Genomic DNA, 17,672 nt, shown 5'->3' on the forward strand with positions numbered 1-17,672 from the left:
TACGTGCGAGACAGCACTGAGGGGGCCCACGTGCTTTCAATATCCCCGAGCAGCAAAGCCGCCCCGCTTCATCCCAGGATCTGATAGTGTTTGTGATTTGATTTAATGTCGGGGAGATTAAGCTGCCAATCACTCTGGCAAGCGTCCCCTCCCGTCGGTTTGCTGGTGACGGGCTTTGCGGTGGAGAGGCAGAGACAGTAATGCACGTCCGCGAGTGAGACTCATAAAGTGAGTGCTTTGCATGGTGGAAATGAGGAGGTGGTGGTAAAGGGGAGGTGGGGGGGTTGGTTATTGACTTCCCAGTCAAGTAGCTTGTCTGTCTTCCTCTGGGGAGTAAATGTGTGTAGACAGCAAAAGAGACCTCAGCACTGTTCATCTGGGACAGACAAATGGGAATGGTTTAGAAGAAGAGTGAAGCAATGAGGTACTCTAAACTGTGCTGAGGAATCACCAGGGCCTGTGGGATCATTTTCATTAGTGTTGGGAAACTGACAACCAGCTTATAGCAGATAGGCCATCAGGACATCTTTAAAATTTTAAAGTAAATGAGGAACACAGGTAGAACTTTCCTTCAGCCTGTTTGGTACACTTGTCCCTCTCCTCTCCTCTCAACTACCCATACTCTCCCTCTTTCTCTCCCTCCTTTTCTGTCCTTTCCCTCGCCTGCAGAATTCCACGGTGATGTGGTGTCACATTCCATCTCGGCGAATATAAAGCCCCTTCGGCTCCTACTGGCCGATTCTATTAATCACAGGCTTTTAACTTCAGCTCAAGCTGTGAGAAATCTCTCTCTCTCGCCTGTCCCACCGACGCAGCCTAATTAGATTAATTAATTACAGCTTAAGCGGCTGTTCCGAGATTAATGCCACATCAGTGTCAAAGGATTTCCACAAAACACTTTCTTTTCTGTCCACCCTCGAGCCTCCACCCCTCAATCCGCCGCACATTAACCTTGTCCCACCCTGCCTTTTGTGGGACGTGTCAAGTACAAATTAGTTTTAATCTCTCGCACTCTTTGATGGGAGTGTTGGGGGGGATTAATGTCCGCACATCGCGGAGTGGGAAGTGGCCGTGCAGGCTGCCCCAGAGGACTATGGGAAAGTGGGTTGTTGGGAGGGAAAGTTAATGAGCTCCCCTTTTCTCTCCCACACTCCACTCGTGTTTTGATGTCTTCATTCACCCAGGGAGACACCAATTTGTTCCGCTACCGGCACAGAAAACTACCTGCTGCGTTTGCCCGGGCGCATCTTAACTTGGGTTATCACCAGCAATGAATCAGTAACTCGGAGCTGTAAGGCGAGCCCACAGGGGAGGCGGTGGGGCTCGATCAGGGATGGAACAGAAGTAATGAAACCAGGGGGTAATGAGGAGGATCATAAACCAGTACACATGAGGGGCATTCCCGGGGCATTCCACTCTACTTTTTCTAAAGCTTTCTGCCTGACCTGATGTACTTTGGCAGGAAAAAAAAAAAAAAAACATAAAATGCCATACTTGTTTATGTGCCACAGGATCCACAGGCACAAAAAAAAGCCATACACCAAAATGGCATTTATCTAAGACAATCAATATAAAAATACAATAAAGACATTGCACTGTGAGTTTTTGTAATTTTTGAGGAATCGCACATTTGGGCCATGTTTGTCTATTTCTGAGTGCAAATATAATTTATAACCTGTTTATGACTTCCCTGCCTGGACCTCTGTGAACTAGCTGAAGGACCCGATGGAATGGTTTACCTTGTTAATAAACAATCCTGCGTGATTAATGGCTTCCCTTCACTTCACTTCATAACCTAGTTTCTACAGCAGGGTAGAGGACATCAAGATGCCGACAAAGACAGAGAGAGAGAGAGAGAGAGAAATAGAGAGAGAGAGGGAGAGAGAGAGAGAGAGGGAAACAGACAGAGAGAGAGAGAGAGAGAGAGAGAGAGAGAGAGAAAGAGACAGAGAGGGAGAGAGAGAGAGAAGTGGCGTGAAACAGTGCGGGCTGGTGATTGGCGGCATTATCTCAGGAGATGTCCACTCTAATGCTCGGCAATAAAAGTGATTAAGCTCAGTGATTAAGCCATCCAAGGGAGCCAATTGTTTTGATTGTGTTATGGTGTTTGATCTGACTGTCTGGAATGTGGCAACCTTTGATCCAAGGACAACATTCAATTAGATAAGGTTAACAAAATTGACCTCTTTTAGCTACTTAGCCAGCTTTGGATAAAGTGTAAACAGTCTTTAAGCTACATGGAAGGCCTGGATTACCAGTGTACACTTCAGTGACCAAGTCATGGATGTTCACAAGAAACGCTGCAGGACTGTGAGAGAGAGAGACAGAGACAGACAGAGAGAGAGAGAGAGTGAGAGAGAGAGAGAGAGAGAGAGAAAGACAGACAGAGAGAGAGGGGGGACAGAGAGAGAGAGACAGACAGACAGACAGACAGACAGACAGACAGAGAGAGAGAGAGAGAGAGAGAGAGAGAGAGAGAGAGAGAGATAATGCACAGCTCTCAATGCCCCCCTGCCTTCCACTTTAAAAGATTCCAGAGCTGCAAACGCTCTTTTTTTTGCAACAGCAGCGCAGATGAAAAAGAAATGGCAGACCCAGCTGGCGAGGCGCAGGGGAAGGAGGGAAGGAGGGAGGGAAGGAGGGAGGGAGAACGTAATGCCTCTCACAAAGGACTTTCATTTATAATTACTCACTCTAATGACTGTGCAGTCAGGGAGCACTTGAGAAACTTTGTTGGACCTCTCGAGTGGACCCGTGGAAAGGCATTCGGCGCGAGTGTCTCCTCTGACAAACACTGAAAATGAATTGCACCTTGGTGGAAAATGAATCGTGGTGCCCTGGGAATTGCATTACGCCCAGTAGCTGACAAGCAAGATCAAAATTTTCCAGCTGCGCGGTAGCCAAAGGGTATGGCCCCCTTTACAATGAGAGAGAAGGAGAGAAAAGGACTTTATTTTCCCATGATTTAAACAGGCAAGAGGGAGAGGGTTGTGTGTGTGCATATGGGGGGGCCGGGGCACTAAGAGGGAAATGACCACACTTGGCATGGCCCATCGATCTCTGAGTGACGGCTCCATAGAACAAACACAACCTCTCTTACTTATACACACAAGTTGGAGATGAAGAGCTGTCCACATAATAACTCCTGTATCATATCTGTCTCCATATCAGTTCGCAGTTTATTCAGTGTACACCAGAAGCACCTCGATGAACATTTAGTTTTCAATTGCAGCAATTACAATCTTCATTTTACCAATGTACTATGTATTATCGTCCTGCATTTGAAAGCACAGTCTTCCTCTATGTTTCATTGTACAGCCACTGGAAGACTTGAAAGGGGTTTATGAACATGGCTGTGTTATAAATCAAATTCTGTAATTCCCATGAGCAATAACAACCTAAGCCAGAGAAACTCCATACTGTAACATGCCTAAATGCTGCCAACAGAATCACGGAGTTGTGGAGAAGAAAAGAGCAACAGTTTCCACAGTCCGCAATTATCTCAGGCACTGTTTGCCTCCCGTCTCTCTCTCCTGGCGGCTCATTCTTTGTGACGAGAAGCGCCGACGACCCGGAACGACCCCTGTTCACACTTGTGGGCTTCCCGAGCGGCCCTGCTCCTGATAGTAACGGACACTTATCTCCAGAGCGTTGTGAGCGTGACCACCATGCCCCCCCCACCCTACCCCCACCCCACCCCCATGTCCACACTGGGGCAGAGAGGTGAGATCAGTCGGACTTCCCCACACTCCGCGGCGGCTTTAGGCACTGTGAGAGTGTTTGAAGTAGTCCAACAAGTTCACACTTGGCTGACTCGAGTAATGGGCCGTCGTTTGGGCAGCGGGGATCAGGAGGCATTGCCTTTCCCCTAGGTTCCCCCGCGTGGAATCAATTGCCTTGACGTGCTTAATGTTGTTCTACATGCCCGATGGCATCCCTGGGCGCGATGAGCCATTTCCTTCCATTTATTTCAATCAAAGATGGAGGAAAATATCACCGAGGGGCAGGGGCGGAGATCCCATTTCATTGTAGGGGGGGACAATACATGGTCAAATTTCAGAGAGTGATTCCAGGGGGGGGGACATGAAAAAATTGCTTTCACGAGAGCTAGTATAAACTGCTAAATACTGAATTCTCTTATCACATTTACAAACAGAAATTTGAAGTCATTTTAGAATTCTCTAAACAGCATTATATGTACTAACACGAAATATTTATTTACAGACAAATAATGTCCAAAGTTCAAGAGAACTTGATGCTCAAAATAAGTTATAAAACAGCTCACGGACACTTCGACAGGGAATCGAACTAGGAACCTCTTAACTATAATACGACTTCTCTACCCCCTGTACCACTGCCACCCCATGTCGCAATACCAGCATAGTTAATGGACCGCAGGAAAAGATGACATTAATTTACCTTCAGATAATTTAACAAATCTGGAGAGGCACTGAGATCTACGTTCATTAACTAGCATGAACCTGCCCCTGACAGGACAGTGTCCTAGACTGTCTAGCTAGCTATCTTAACGGTGTTAATTACCGGCATGCGTGTGTTATCGGCAAACGTTCACGTTGTCATGCCAATCCATTAATAAACGTATGTATACTTGTGCATATATCGATTGGAACTTCGTAAATGAAGTTTAGAAAAAAACTTCTTCTTTACATGTTCTTACTGCGTTCGAGAATGAGGTAAATCTCTTTACATATCGTGTATCATAGCGGCAGCGACAGCGGACAGAGGAGGAAACAGTCTGACAATTTGACCGTGTAGGCTACTGGGCTGATTAACTAAAACACGGAGCTGCCGGTAGCCCCGCCCGTTGGAAACAGGATGTGAACCAACCCACTTTGAGGAATAGGGGGAACTTGATTTTTCAACACTTAAAAAACACATTGTTTTTCGTCTATAATTAGCACCGCTTGTGTCGTCGTATTTTTATTTCATATTACTATATTTTTCAAAAAAAAAATGTTTTGTTTCCAATGATTGTTGGGGGGGACAACTTTATGGTAGGGGGGGACACGTCCCCCCCGTCCCCCCCCGGGATCTCCGCCTATGCCGAGGGGAGGGCTCACTGGAAGAGCCGCAGTGCATATTTTCAATGAGGAGTCGGTAATACTTTTAACAGAGGAGCTTTTTTTCCGGGATGACTGAAAAAAAAAGTAACACAGCTGTACTAGTGTGTGCAACTGTAAACCAAGACTATGGTGAAGGCTTAAAGGCTAAAGCCCTCACATACAACAGAAAAACTAGATCATTAGGATACATAATTAAATGCAATTAAATGCAATCGGTAAGTATGCATTTAAGTATGCTATTTAAGTAAATTGATCTGCACACCAAACAACTCCCCCAACAGTGGGCTATACATGCATATGTTGGGGAACGCGTCTTTAAAAGAAAAAAAAAAAAAGACTTCTATCAAGCAATTTCCAATGACTGAAATGTTATTAAAAAATGGCCGTTAAGGGTAACTGTGGAGGCAAGACAAGATCTTGAGGGCCAAGAAAATTTTCAGATAAAATTGCATGTCTGCTGGGCAGAAAGGCCATAAAGTCCCCAAACTTAAGCATGTAAATCTTAAACATGATGGGCATGCAAGAACCCTAAATGTATCTCAGAACCTGAAGTGATCTGCAAGGAAGAGTGGTTGAAAATTCATGTATCAAGAATAAAGTGACTTTTAGCTGTCTACAAAACTAATTTGCAACTGCCAAAGGATGTTACTAAGTGCTGACTTTAGTAGGGCGCCCAAACCTTCACACAATCCACGATTACTGTTACATTTTTATCTTTTTATCTTTCTCTTTACTGCTTTCACTTAAAAAAATCAGCTTTAAAAATCAACACAATCTGACATTTCTACTGGGGTGCCCAAACCTTTACATGCAACTGTATACAAGTGACGTTTCTCAGTTCCAAACTCAAAGGAAGAGCGAGACACTCAAAGGTGAAAAGGTTACCATGTAACAGAGTGAGTGTCTGCTCCTCAGCCCCACACTCAGTCCATCAAGCCCCTGAGGCTGGGTAAGCAGCGCGGGGCAAAAGTGTAACCTACTTAAGCGCCACATGGCTACAGTATGGAGCTAAAGTGGAGCCCAGCAGCTAGAGCCACCAGCGAGGTCAGCCACACACACACTGATGTTTACATAGCTGCAGGAAGGCCAGCAGCAGTCGTTCTTTTTTGGCAAAAGTCAACTGTCATGTTGGGAAACGGCGTGTCGTTCTCCATTACTTCCCTCTCGGTGAGCATGGCTTATTTGTAAAACGGCGGGGGTGAGACGAGTGCATCAAAACACAGCCGGGCCCAGACAACAGCCCTGCGGAGAGGAGAGCCAACCAAATAAAAACAATGCTATGCTATGCCTCTGGTCTGGGTGATGAAGTTCGGCAACAAGTTTAGGCAGGAAGGGTAACCAAGCCATACCAGGAAGATGTCAGGACAGGAAGTCAACAAAAGTCTAACAACGTTGCGGTGGATAGAATTGGCATTGAACTGGATGCACACCAGAACATTACTTATATCCTCCATGTCTTTCAATGACAGAGCTTGTGTTTACATTCACTGGCCCTGCTGATCGATGGGTATTGCACAAGCTGTCAGAGGCCTGTGAGACGTTCAAACGGGGAGTTCTGCCAGGGGAACCCCGCTTCACACCCAGTTGCGGGGTCCCTGCATGCCCATATGGAGATCCGATTTCAGATGGAGTGAGCAGAGGCCAACTGAGAGAAGGGGGGTTGGTGTGTGTGTGTGTGTGTTTGGGGGGAATCTTGAGTGGGACGGAGAGGGGTCTCAAGGGCACCAGCCGTCCGGGCCCCTGATCAAAGCCCAGCTCGGTCCCCAGTCCACCTGCTTCCATTACTCTGCTCTGCTCTGCTCTGCGTGTCTGTGGGTCTGTGAGGTTCTGCTGGAGCCCACCTGGTCCATGCTTCCATATGCACTCTCATTCTTCTTCTCTCAACTCCCACACACACACACAAACACACACACACACTTACACATACAGATGAGCATTCATATCCACTTCCCATTTTTCAACTCCCTCTCGCACACACACTTTCCATTGGCCCAAACTCTCTGAATGCATGCATAGTCTTAGTACTTACTACAAATTCATACTTCATACAAGTTCATTCAGACTTTTTTTTTTTTTGCTGTCAAGGTTTCCAGAAATAGATGCATAGAAACTCAAATACACACTTTTTTTTATCAGTCTCAAGTATTCACACACATATTTGTTGTATATACACACACACACACACACACACACACACACACACACACACACACACGAGAATTCAGAACCACAAACACTGGTGCACTTGCTACACTACACAGTGACGCGTCATTCACGTTCCAAAGGAGCAGCTTCTTTTGTTTACACAGATTAGCCGAAGATGTCTGTGGTCCTATAATCCGTTGGTCACGCATGGATGCATTAAATGTGGTGTCAGCCTTCACAAAGGGGCCCACTGTTCCCCTGCACTTATCTCCAAAAACCATCCGCCACTCTCCAAGGTGTCAGCTCAGGTGCATGACGTCTCGCCCAAAAGCTTTAATTAAACTGTCACGTCTGTAGGAAGTGCAAAATAAGATTCCTCTCGCTAGTAACACCCAGCCTTGTTGCAGCTGGTTGGGCGGCGCGTAAACACCAACCTTTGAAACATTCTGTTCTCTTCTGTCTAATGTTTGGCCAATAATCTACGACGAAACAGAAAAGAAAAAAAGAAAAGATTCGAAAGCAATTAGGGGGCTAAGTATGTTTAGTATTAGCACGTTCGGCAGTTCCTTAATTCCTTGTTGCTTTCATAATCCCTCTCAATATGTTTAAATTAAGATTAAAGATGACTTTGTTCCTGTATTCCCACAGCTTGCCGGGTATGGTAAAGAGATCAAAACGACATGCTTTATATGGAACATCTTTAACATTTGCTCCGCTCTCTGTGCGTTTGATTAAATGTAACATTTCGAAATCCCCCAGTTCTGAGAGAGGCATAAATCATTGTCTCGCAGCTGCTGGTGTGCCTGGGGAGAACACATGCACTCTCTCTCTCTCTCTCTCTTTCTTCCACTCTCCCTCTTTCTTTCGCTTTCTCTGTTCTTATGATCATAAAGCCCACCCCAGGACTCTCCCCCCCCCCCCCTGCTCTACCCCCCCCCCCCTCCTTCCCCGTTGGGGATGGGTTGGGAGAACACCTGCAGACTTGCAACCCAAAGTTGAGTTCACATGGGGGGGGCACCACAACACCCAACACCGCACCCCCCCCCAACTTGAATTTCTGCACGTCCCTTTGCAAAGCAACCCCCCGCCAACCCCAATCCCCATCACAGAGTGGAGAGTGGAGAGGGGAGGGAGGAGGGGGAGCTCTGACCACACAAGCCACTGTTCCCAAAGTAGAGCGGTCCTGTGTGACAGGCTTGGAGCTGGGAGCAGGACCCTGGGACTGTGGCCTTGACCTACAGTAAGCCACTGAAGAGGGGGGTTCAGCTGGAGTCACATGAGCCTCTACTTCATCACCACCCACACACACACACAAACACATAAACACCCACACACACACAAATACACACACAAACACAGACGCTCTTTCCAAACTGTTGCCTATGTTGACTGTTTGTTTTCTGACCTGTTGGTTCTCGTTACCCACTGAGTCAGAGCTCACAGCTCACAGACACACACACACACATAAAAAGTACAAAAGTATGTCTCCCAAAATCTGCCAAACATTTTTAAAAAATGTAAAAGGAAAACTAAAAATGACTGCTGGCAGACTCTCTACTCTGGAAAGGCTCTGCAATTCAGAGAACTGATGTGAGACCAACAAGTTGTAACGCAAAGGGTTAAACACTGAGTATGAAATTATTATATAGAGCGGTGCCTATAAAAGCCACACTCTTCAAAGCCACATTGCTTGGTTCTTTTTGTGATAAATCCCACGCCTTTAATTGTGTCTAATTTATTAGTATGTTCCAACCTCAGGCTCATTAAATGAAAACATATTGGTCTGGGTCTACGGGAGTATTTTGCGAGTGCCGAACCCCCATTTTCTAAGTAAATTGGAATTTTGTTTTAATTCCCTGGTAAACAATTAGATGCAAAACATATGTAGATGGCCGAATTCAAACCCAGCCCATCTTCGTTAGGGGACTTTGTGAGAGAGATTGATTAATGTGTTTAAAAAAAACAAAGAAAAGACCAAAAAAAAAAAAAAGAGCTGGATTGGACTGTGAATTATTTCATGTCATTTCAAGGTGATTACACATAATAATATGAATGTGTTAGCTGAGGTTATGGGCGCTGACTTCTAAAGAAAACGAAGAGGAAGAAATACGCGGTCCAACGGCACGTCTGTTGCAGCCCGTTTGGACCCATAACCAATGACAGCCACGTCAATTTCCCCAGCTTCCCCAGAAACACTATGAGACAATGCTATGCAGGAACGTGATCACAGGAGACTTGTTTCATAAATGAGCGTGACTGCATTTTCACATCAATAAACAATACAACACTAGAAGTATTCTTCGCTTCGGGGGGGGGGGGGGGGGATAGCCTTCTGGTGTGCGCTCTGTTGTATAAACCTTGGCAACGATTTGCAAGGGCTCAAAGCATAAAAAGCTTATTTTTTAAAAGAGGCAAAAATGCTGTATCTTGATAAAGCAGTCCGTTCACTGATTTTAGTATAACAGATTTTGTATGCTCAGCAGGGTACTTCGACTCTACTGTAGTACGGGAGGATAAATCCTACTGAACTATATACCATGTTCACTGACTGACTCCCCTGTTTAACTTGTTTTAACGTCTGTTCTTTTTTTATAGGGTAAGATCAGGACTGAGGCTCCAACCAAGACAAATCCATCCCTTAAATGGCATTATACACGAAGGACCCGGGAGCTGTTTTAAAGATTGAAAATAAAGTCGAGAGAGATGGCTACGCGTCGCTGGGTAATGTCTCCAGCGTGTCTTTGGTGTCTGACAGCATTCAGCTCCCTTTCAATGGACGTCTAATGATCACATTCCTAAGGGATAAAAAAAAAAAAGATTCTATTCGCTAAATAGAATCAACAGTGCCACATGGGACAAATAAAAATTCATTTGATCTGCGAGCCAAGCGCTTCCATGATTTAAAAATGTCACCATCGCAAACGTTGAACTTTTTGTAAGCCCAAGGGAGAGGAGTTCATGACCATATAATATTGAAATCCACGTTTCATGTCCACAGCGGAGAAAAAAGGTCAAATTTATCATGCAGTGCAGGGAGCCGAGTGCATATGCGAGACTGCAGAGCTGCTCTAATGGCTTTGGGAAGTACCTCCCAGACCACGCAGGCCGCTTTTTAATGTATGAGCTGCGATGTGATTGGGACAAAAATACCCAGAGACTTCTAACGGCGCAACAGGGATTGAATGAGCACTGAAAGGACAAATCTCGCTTCGCAGACGCATTGACTTTGGGTGTTGGGTGACAAAGGGGGTTAACTGGTTAGCTAGCTCCCACTTTACTTGCAGGTTAAACACAAAACCAGACCAACACACATGTATCCTCCGTGTTTTTCTCCTACACAGGCACAGGCGCATACACACACACACACACACACACACTAATGAAACGTGCTCCTACATGGTATGGAGGGGATCTTGTTACTTTACACACTCCCCCCTGCATATTGACAGGTCTAATAGACATTAAAGGACGACTTGGCAGAAATACTGAGTGTGTTCACATGTGCTCTACTCATGGGCTCGCGTTCAATTTGCATCCCAAAATGGTGACAAGAGAAAGAGACAGACAAAGAAAGAACAAAACTAAAGAAAGGCAGAAGGGGGAAAGAGATGTAAAAAGAAAGAACGTTAAAAGACAGAGAGAAAGTTTAACAACCGGGAACAAAAGAAGTTACAGAGGCAAGGAAGGAGTTAGTGAGTGAGAGAGGAAAAGGAATAAAAAAAGAAGAAAGAAAAAGAAAAGAAAAGAAAGGAGGAAGAAAGCAGTAGTTTAAGTGAAGGAGACAAAGAAGAAATTACGCAGAGAGGGAGAGACAGAACAAGAGGAGGAAGGGGAGTGAGTGTATAGAGAGAGAGAGAGAGAGTGTGAAAGAGAGAGAGAGAGAGAGAGAGAGAGAGAGAGAGAGAGAGAGAGCGAGCTGGAGAAGGGAGCTGGGGTGCACATCTGCAGCAGATACAGCTCGGGCTTCTGGGAACCATCCCCATCCGCCTCTCGTCCGCTGTCTCCTGTTTTCTGTTCGGATCAGGTTTTAATATTCCAAAGTATGTAGCGCATTTATGAGGCATTGCTTTGCTGAAATAATATGCTCCCTAAATCATAGTAATGGTCCTCTATGCACTTAGCAGAATTTACTGTGATACCTCCGGAAAAAGAAGAAGCAGAAAAAAAAAAAAAATCTAGCCCCATCTCCACCGTGGAGCAGGGAGTCCCATGTCACCGTATACGGTGCTCTGTTTAAAGTCTGCCTGTTAGGGGAAGGCCCCGACACGGGCCCTGGTAGCTGGAAGAAGGAGCGAAGCACCGCTGCAGCAGACACAAAGACAGACAGACAGGATGATGTATCTGTGAAAGGGGGCTTCCCTGCGGATCCTCTGTTTTCAACTCTGCGACTCAGATGTTCCGCAGTAATGCGTGGAGCCTGTAAATAATGTGTCATATTCGGGTGATGGACTGCATGCAGCACAGAGGCTGGAGGAAGGGAGCTGGGCTTGGAGGGGCTCTGACTGAGCAAATCCTCCTTGTTTCATGTTCCTATCCAAGGATTCTCTGGGTTTTGTCGGGGAGAGATGAGGCTGGGCTCGGTAGAGAGCTGCTATGTCTGGCCGCTGACATGTTTAAGGCCTCCAGCTCGCGTGATTCAGAGCCGGGCCCTCGGCGCGTCTCAGCGGCCTTTAAAGTGATGTACGGTCAGAGCTTCACCACCGGCCCTAGCCACGGTTCCGCGCCGAGGTATTGTTTTACACGCACGCTCGGCTTCTCCCCCCGTCTGCCCGTTACTTAGCCCAGCTGACTCGGAGTCAGGACGGCTGCCGTAAATGTACAGGGTCAAAGGTGAAGGTTTCCTGGTATGTGATTTTTGTGATTTTTCAGGGAGCTTTTTTTTTTTTTGCGTGTGTTTGTGCTTGTGTGCGAGTCCGCAATAAATCTGCCTCAAGCAGCTGCCTAGACGCAGTGGGAATCTCCTAGTCGGGGAATCCAAGAGTTAGCGGCTGGAAAGTAGCGATGTTTCGCTTCGAGACAGCATCCAAACAACGCGCGGTGTAACAGACACCGCTAGTTTCTGCTGCCAGGGCTTGATGATTTGTGTCCATTTTGATTTTTTTCTTGGTGCAGGAAGAAGAACCAATGAGGTGAATTCCCGTTCGCTTTTTGAATACGTGAAATCTTGTCTGGCATAAGCGTCTAACTGCACACAGTCACCAGGAGCCCAGCTGTGGGAACTAGAGAAGGTGCCCGTTGCCTTTGTCTGGTTGCCATCTAGAACATTTAACACCTCAGGACCCAACCTGGAGCCCACCAAGCAGACCAGCCTGACTTATTCCCTGTCCCCAAACAATAAGGGTGTGGGGTCATATGTTGACCACCAGAGCCAGAACACCAGAACACAAGTGTGTGAAAGAGAGGGGGTGAGGGGCAAGTGTGTGTGTATGTGTGTGTGTGTGTGTGTGTGTGTATGAGCGTGTATGAGTGTGTGTGTGTATGAGTGTGTGTGTGTGTGTGTGTGTGTGTGTGTGTGTGTGTGTGTATGAGTGTGTGTATTAGTGTGTGTGTGTGTGTGTGTGTGTGTATGAGTGTGTGTGTGTATGAGTGTGTGTGTGTGTGTGTGTGTGTGTGTGTGTGTGTGTGTGTGTGTGTGTGTGTGTGTGTGTGTGTGTGTGTGTGTGTGTGTGTGTGTGTATGAGTGTGTGTGTGTACACAGGTCTTCTCACCTGAGTTGCGGCAGTCGTCGCCCTGCTGTGGCACCTGAACGGAGAAGGCGAGCAGGTCGGGGGCGAGCAGGGACTCGGGTTTCCGCAACTCATTCAGCCAGCGGCTCTGGTGGAGCTCTTTGGTGTCAGACGGGCCCTGGATTAGCGGAACCAAACGTTCCTTCTGGCCCTCTGCAGAACCTGCAGTCACATAGACACAGAACACAGAGTTCATGGAGATCATATCATACACAACACCATTAGACAACATTATTACGGCATAAAACATCTAAATAAATGTTAATATCACTTACAACCACAAGATCAACGACAATAAACTTTCCATATCAAGTGGTTTATGGGTTTCTGTCTTTTTTGTTGCTCTCCTTTGGTATTATCTTATGATGCATTCAATAAACAAAGATGTCTGTTTTACAATGGCATATGAGATTACTGTGTGTCTAACTGTAATTCATGAGAAGATACAACGTGAGTGCTTGCGTCACTCCCAGGATTAGTCACTGAAATCAGTGTAAGATATGGCCGTGTCAAAGACCCTGGGTGGGTGTTACTTTTGTGGGGAATGTGCAAGTTTCTGGGAGAGCGTCCGAACCGCTAAAAAGTTCACCACAAGAGACACGCACATTAGATCATTCAGACCTAATATAATACAACAATATCAGATACACGCATGCATAAATGTTCATTTCACTGTGAACGCCGTCCAACATTTGCAGCCAAGTCTTGCTTCTTTTTTTTTTCTACAGCTATTTAACATACACATACAGCTGCCAAATATATCTTGGCAATTAACATCCGCTGTAGCTCAATGTGAGTCTAGCGCCTTCGAAAGCCATGTGTAGGCTAGCCCATGCTCAATAAACAAGAGTGTAATCTAACTCTTATTAAACTCTAATTTAGACAGTAATTCCTGGCTAAATCTAATTTGTATGGGAGGAAACTGTGGGCTGAAGTGATTTCTGGCCAACACTGTAGATTATGAGCTTGTAATAAATATCCGCACATGTGAGGTGAGCGTTACGGAGCGCATACGTACGACTCACACAGCTCATGGAACAAGGAGAGCACAAAAGGCGGACAGCGGCCACGGTTGGCGTAAAGTGAAAGATGTGATCCAATGGAAAAGCGACATAGTGGGCCACACCTGTTTGGTTCACCCTGCAGGGTGAAGGACAAGACGCACACAAACGCTAGCTGCCCCCCCCCCAACCCCCCGCCCTTTCTAGTCATTTTTAGATGTCTGCTTCTTTTCTGATACACATAAACCGACAGAACTGGAAATGGAGAGAGTGTGTAAAGAAAGTGAGTGTGTGGGGGGATGGGGTGGGGGGGCGAGAGACATATTCTCCCCCACGGGCTGTTAAGTTTAACAGGGCACAGCTGCACACACCTAGGCTCCTGGCACACACTTTTATGGCCCGCACCGTCCCCGAGGCACACTGCACTGTCGCCCGGCGACACAACTTCAGCTCCACGCTCTGCACGGAGGCCTCCAGGACAGGCGCGGAACTCGATGGCTTCACACCTACGAAGGGGGAGAGAACAGAGAACCGCCATTAGAGAACCCAGGTAGAGCCGTGGTGTGGTTATGGAGGCATGTACTCCAATATCCGCATCATCATAATTATGACCTTACCCCCCTACTTATTGTATGGGAGCCTGAAGTCGTGTGTCTGGTGTGTGTGTGTGTGTGTGTGTGTGTGTGTGTGTGTGTTTAGTACAGATCTCTTATTATCCATATACAACAAACATCAGCTAGTTAAAACATTCAAATATGTTGTCATTAATACGTAGAAATGGTGCTTGCCACAACAAAATGTTAACATACACAAATACGGAGAGGAAGAATATATATAAACTCGCAAATTCAGCTTTGTACAAGGTAGAAAATGTTTTATGTTTGGTTACAATTGCTGAAAACAATTTTTTTATATATATATATATATATTTGAGGCTTCTATGGCAAAGGGATGGACTTCTCTCTGCAACTAATATTTCAACCCAGTCTGGCTGTATGAACAAATCCGGAATCTTCCACAGATGCGGGCATGTCTGCCTGCCAACTGTTTTTACATGTGCACTGCTACAACCCTGTCCACATTGTGGCCAAAATAAAAACTGGAAATACCACATTTAATATAGTGGGTCTGCCAGTCAATAAACAACAAAACAGACTGATTGAGCGATAGCAGGGAGAGACAGAAAAAATTGAGATGGGGGGGCTGAATTATTGGTTCCATCTGTCAGTGGCCTTATGAGGACAGAGAACACACACTCCCTCAGTGTCCCGCCCGTCTTTCTGTCTGTCTGTCTGTCTGTCTGACTGGTTGGTTGAACCCCCATCCTGTAGCTTCAGGCTTCCTGGTACACCTCTGTAGGAAGGTATATGCAAAGGCACAGGCAGTTGGCGCAAAAGCTGGAACTTATATTTCAGCATGTTTTTGACAGGATGCAGACCACGAGGACATGCACAAGACGACAGGACAGGCCACAAAGGGAAGATTTAATAAAGGCCTTGGTCTGAACTCAAGACTGAGAGGGGGGGGGGGGGGGGGGGGGGGTAGATAGATATACAGTATATAGGATGTGGAGAGGGATCAAGCCAGCAATATAGATGATTCACAATTGTATTCCAATCTGAATCCACGGCACGGACATGTGACAGTAGCACTTTGATTAACCTGAGCCAATATCCAAAAGGTCACAGTTTCGGGCAGTCTTCCATTTTCTGAACATTAAACTCCATATAATGTCAAACTTATGACTTAAGACTGCACTGGAATATTATTGCACTTACGTGCCCATAAATAAAGCCCTTGGTTGACTGGCAAAGCTTTCCTACTCATTTATTCCCCAACTGCCAACGACAGGATCCCGTCACTGGAGCATGAGCTAATCATAGTTTACAAGCGACAGGTGATGGGAGCTGTCTAGGACTCTGTTAAAGGTATATAAAATGTGACGGTAGGAGGATGTTTGATCCAGCCTCGGGTTTATGAGGGGCACCTGCTCGGGCCAGAGTCCCACGGTTATCACCCGCACCGGATAAGACCGGGAGCAGTGAGCGACGCGCCCCTGTTGATCGACAAGAAACAAAAACACATACACTGGGTGTCTCTAAAGGCCGCCGGGTGCAACGCTGGCTGCGGAAAAGGACAAGCCAGTGGTGCACAAGAACCCAAGAATTCCCCGTGGTGTGGAAATCTGCCACTCTGCCATTTTTCCAAGGAGAGGGAGTTTGTGCGGCGCTGCGGCAGGGGAAGACTACACAAACAGACATTATGATATGTCAATGTTAGTTCCCTGGTGAGAGATGTTTTCAAATACAAGGCAGTATGATTGAGAAATGATACTGTGAGGTTTCCGGTGTGAAAGATGAGCCCAGCGTATGCAGGGAGAAAGAATTAATAGTGTGTGTGAGTGTGTGTGAATGTGTGTGTGAGTGTGTGTGAGAAAGAGTGTGTGTGTGTGTGTGTGTGTGTGTGTGTGTGTGTGTGTGAGAGAGAGTGTGTGCGAGGGTGTGTGTCAGAGCACCACAGCATGCCCATTCTTCCACTAAGTTGGCACTGTCCAAGGAATTGCTTCAAACCCCTTTACATCACCTGTTCCAATCTGCCTGCAATTTTTCACTCACAGCAACGCAACATTTCATTTCCTACACCAGTCCAGAGCTGCCATGGACCGAAACCCAGAGCTCTGTTTTCAACTGAAGTGGCTCAGGAAAATGTTTCTTTTCTTTCAGTTCTCCTCCCCGTCTTCTCTCTTGTTTTTTTTTTTTTGTTTTTCAAAAAATGAAGAATGCATGGAAAGTATTTTACAGTGATGTACAAAATGTTAATAAATAACAGCTATCAATATTGAATTAATAAAGCTGACAATGGCATTGCCAGAGAGGGGAGTTTGAACACCACACTCTCTGGAAACACTCCAGTTCATTATTGTGGAACAGCGCCTGGCCTGGCTCCAACTCCAGACCATTTTAAACAAGCGAGGCTCAGGAAATAGAGCCAGGTCAGACAACTCTCTCGCTCTCTCTCGCTCTCTCTCTCTTATTTTCTCTTGCTCGATTCTTTTTTTAGTTCTCCATCTGCTCTGTGATGGAAGTTTCCGGGTCGCGGGGGCTTTGAGATGCTGCATCTGTGTGCTGATTGGCCTGTTTAAGGAGCTGACCCCTCGTTAGGAGGCCTACCTTTAGCTTTCATCTGCAGTCTACACTTCCCGCAGGGGAAGGCACAGGCTTTGTCTAGGAGAGTTTAAATGTTGAAATATCCTAATGGCCCTATCTTGGGAAGGGAGGGGGGGGGGGGGGGGGTAGTTGTAACTAACCCCCGGTGGGAATTAGGGCAATTGTTGAAAATCATTTGCCCTCTTGCCTTCTGGGGGAAGAGGAAGTGATTTCTTCCGCGTGTAAAGGACCTACTATTTGTGTGTATTTGTGTGTGTGTGTGTGTGTGTGTGTGTGTGTGTGTGGAGGGGGTTTGTCTGCTTCTTTCCTGCACACACAAACACACAGACTCATATCTCTTGCTGACTAGGAGCCTTGTCAGCATATGCTGCTGGCCGCAGCTTAATCAGAAGGGAAGCAGACAGAACCGGAGCGTGCCTATCCAGAGTGGATGACTAGAGGAGAGAGCAGGCGAGAGGAAGAGAGGTTAGCAAAGATGGAGGGCAAACAGGCATGGTGTTAGAGAAGGACACAGGGTGGGGTGGGGTGGGGTGGGACCCTTGTCTTCAG

At 46.3% G+C, this 17,672-nt stretch overlaps 1 protein-coding gene across 1 annotated transcript in view; it reads right to left on the reverse strand.

Annotated features, from left to right (window-relative positions):
• LOC105896139 (vacuolar protein sorting-associated protein 13B) overlaps positions 1-17,672 on the reverse strand; it is a 338,344-nt gene that overhangs the window by 219,958 nt on the left and 100,714 nt on the right. Inside the window, 2 exon segments of the mRNA XM_042709212.1 lie at positions 12,938-13,117; positions 14,334-14,462. Of these exon segments, the coding sequence (XP_042565146.1) occupies positions 12,938-13,117; positions 14,334-14,462 (309 nt within the window).

The sequence above is a fragment of the Clupea harengus genome, chromosome 11 (assembly GCF_900700415.2).
Source record: "Clupea harengus chromosome 11, Ch_v2.0.2, whole genome shotgun sequence".
Classification (NCBI taxonomy): domain Eukaryota; kingdom Metazoa; phylum Chordata; class Actinopteri; order Clupeiformes; family Clupeidae; genus Clupea; species Clupea harengus.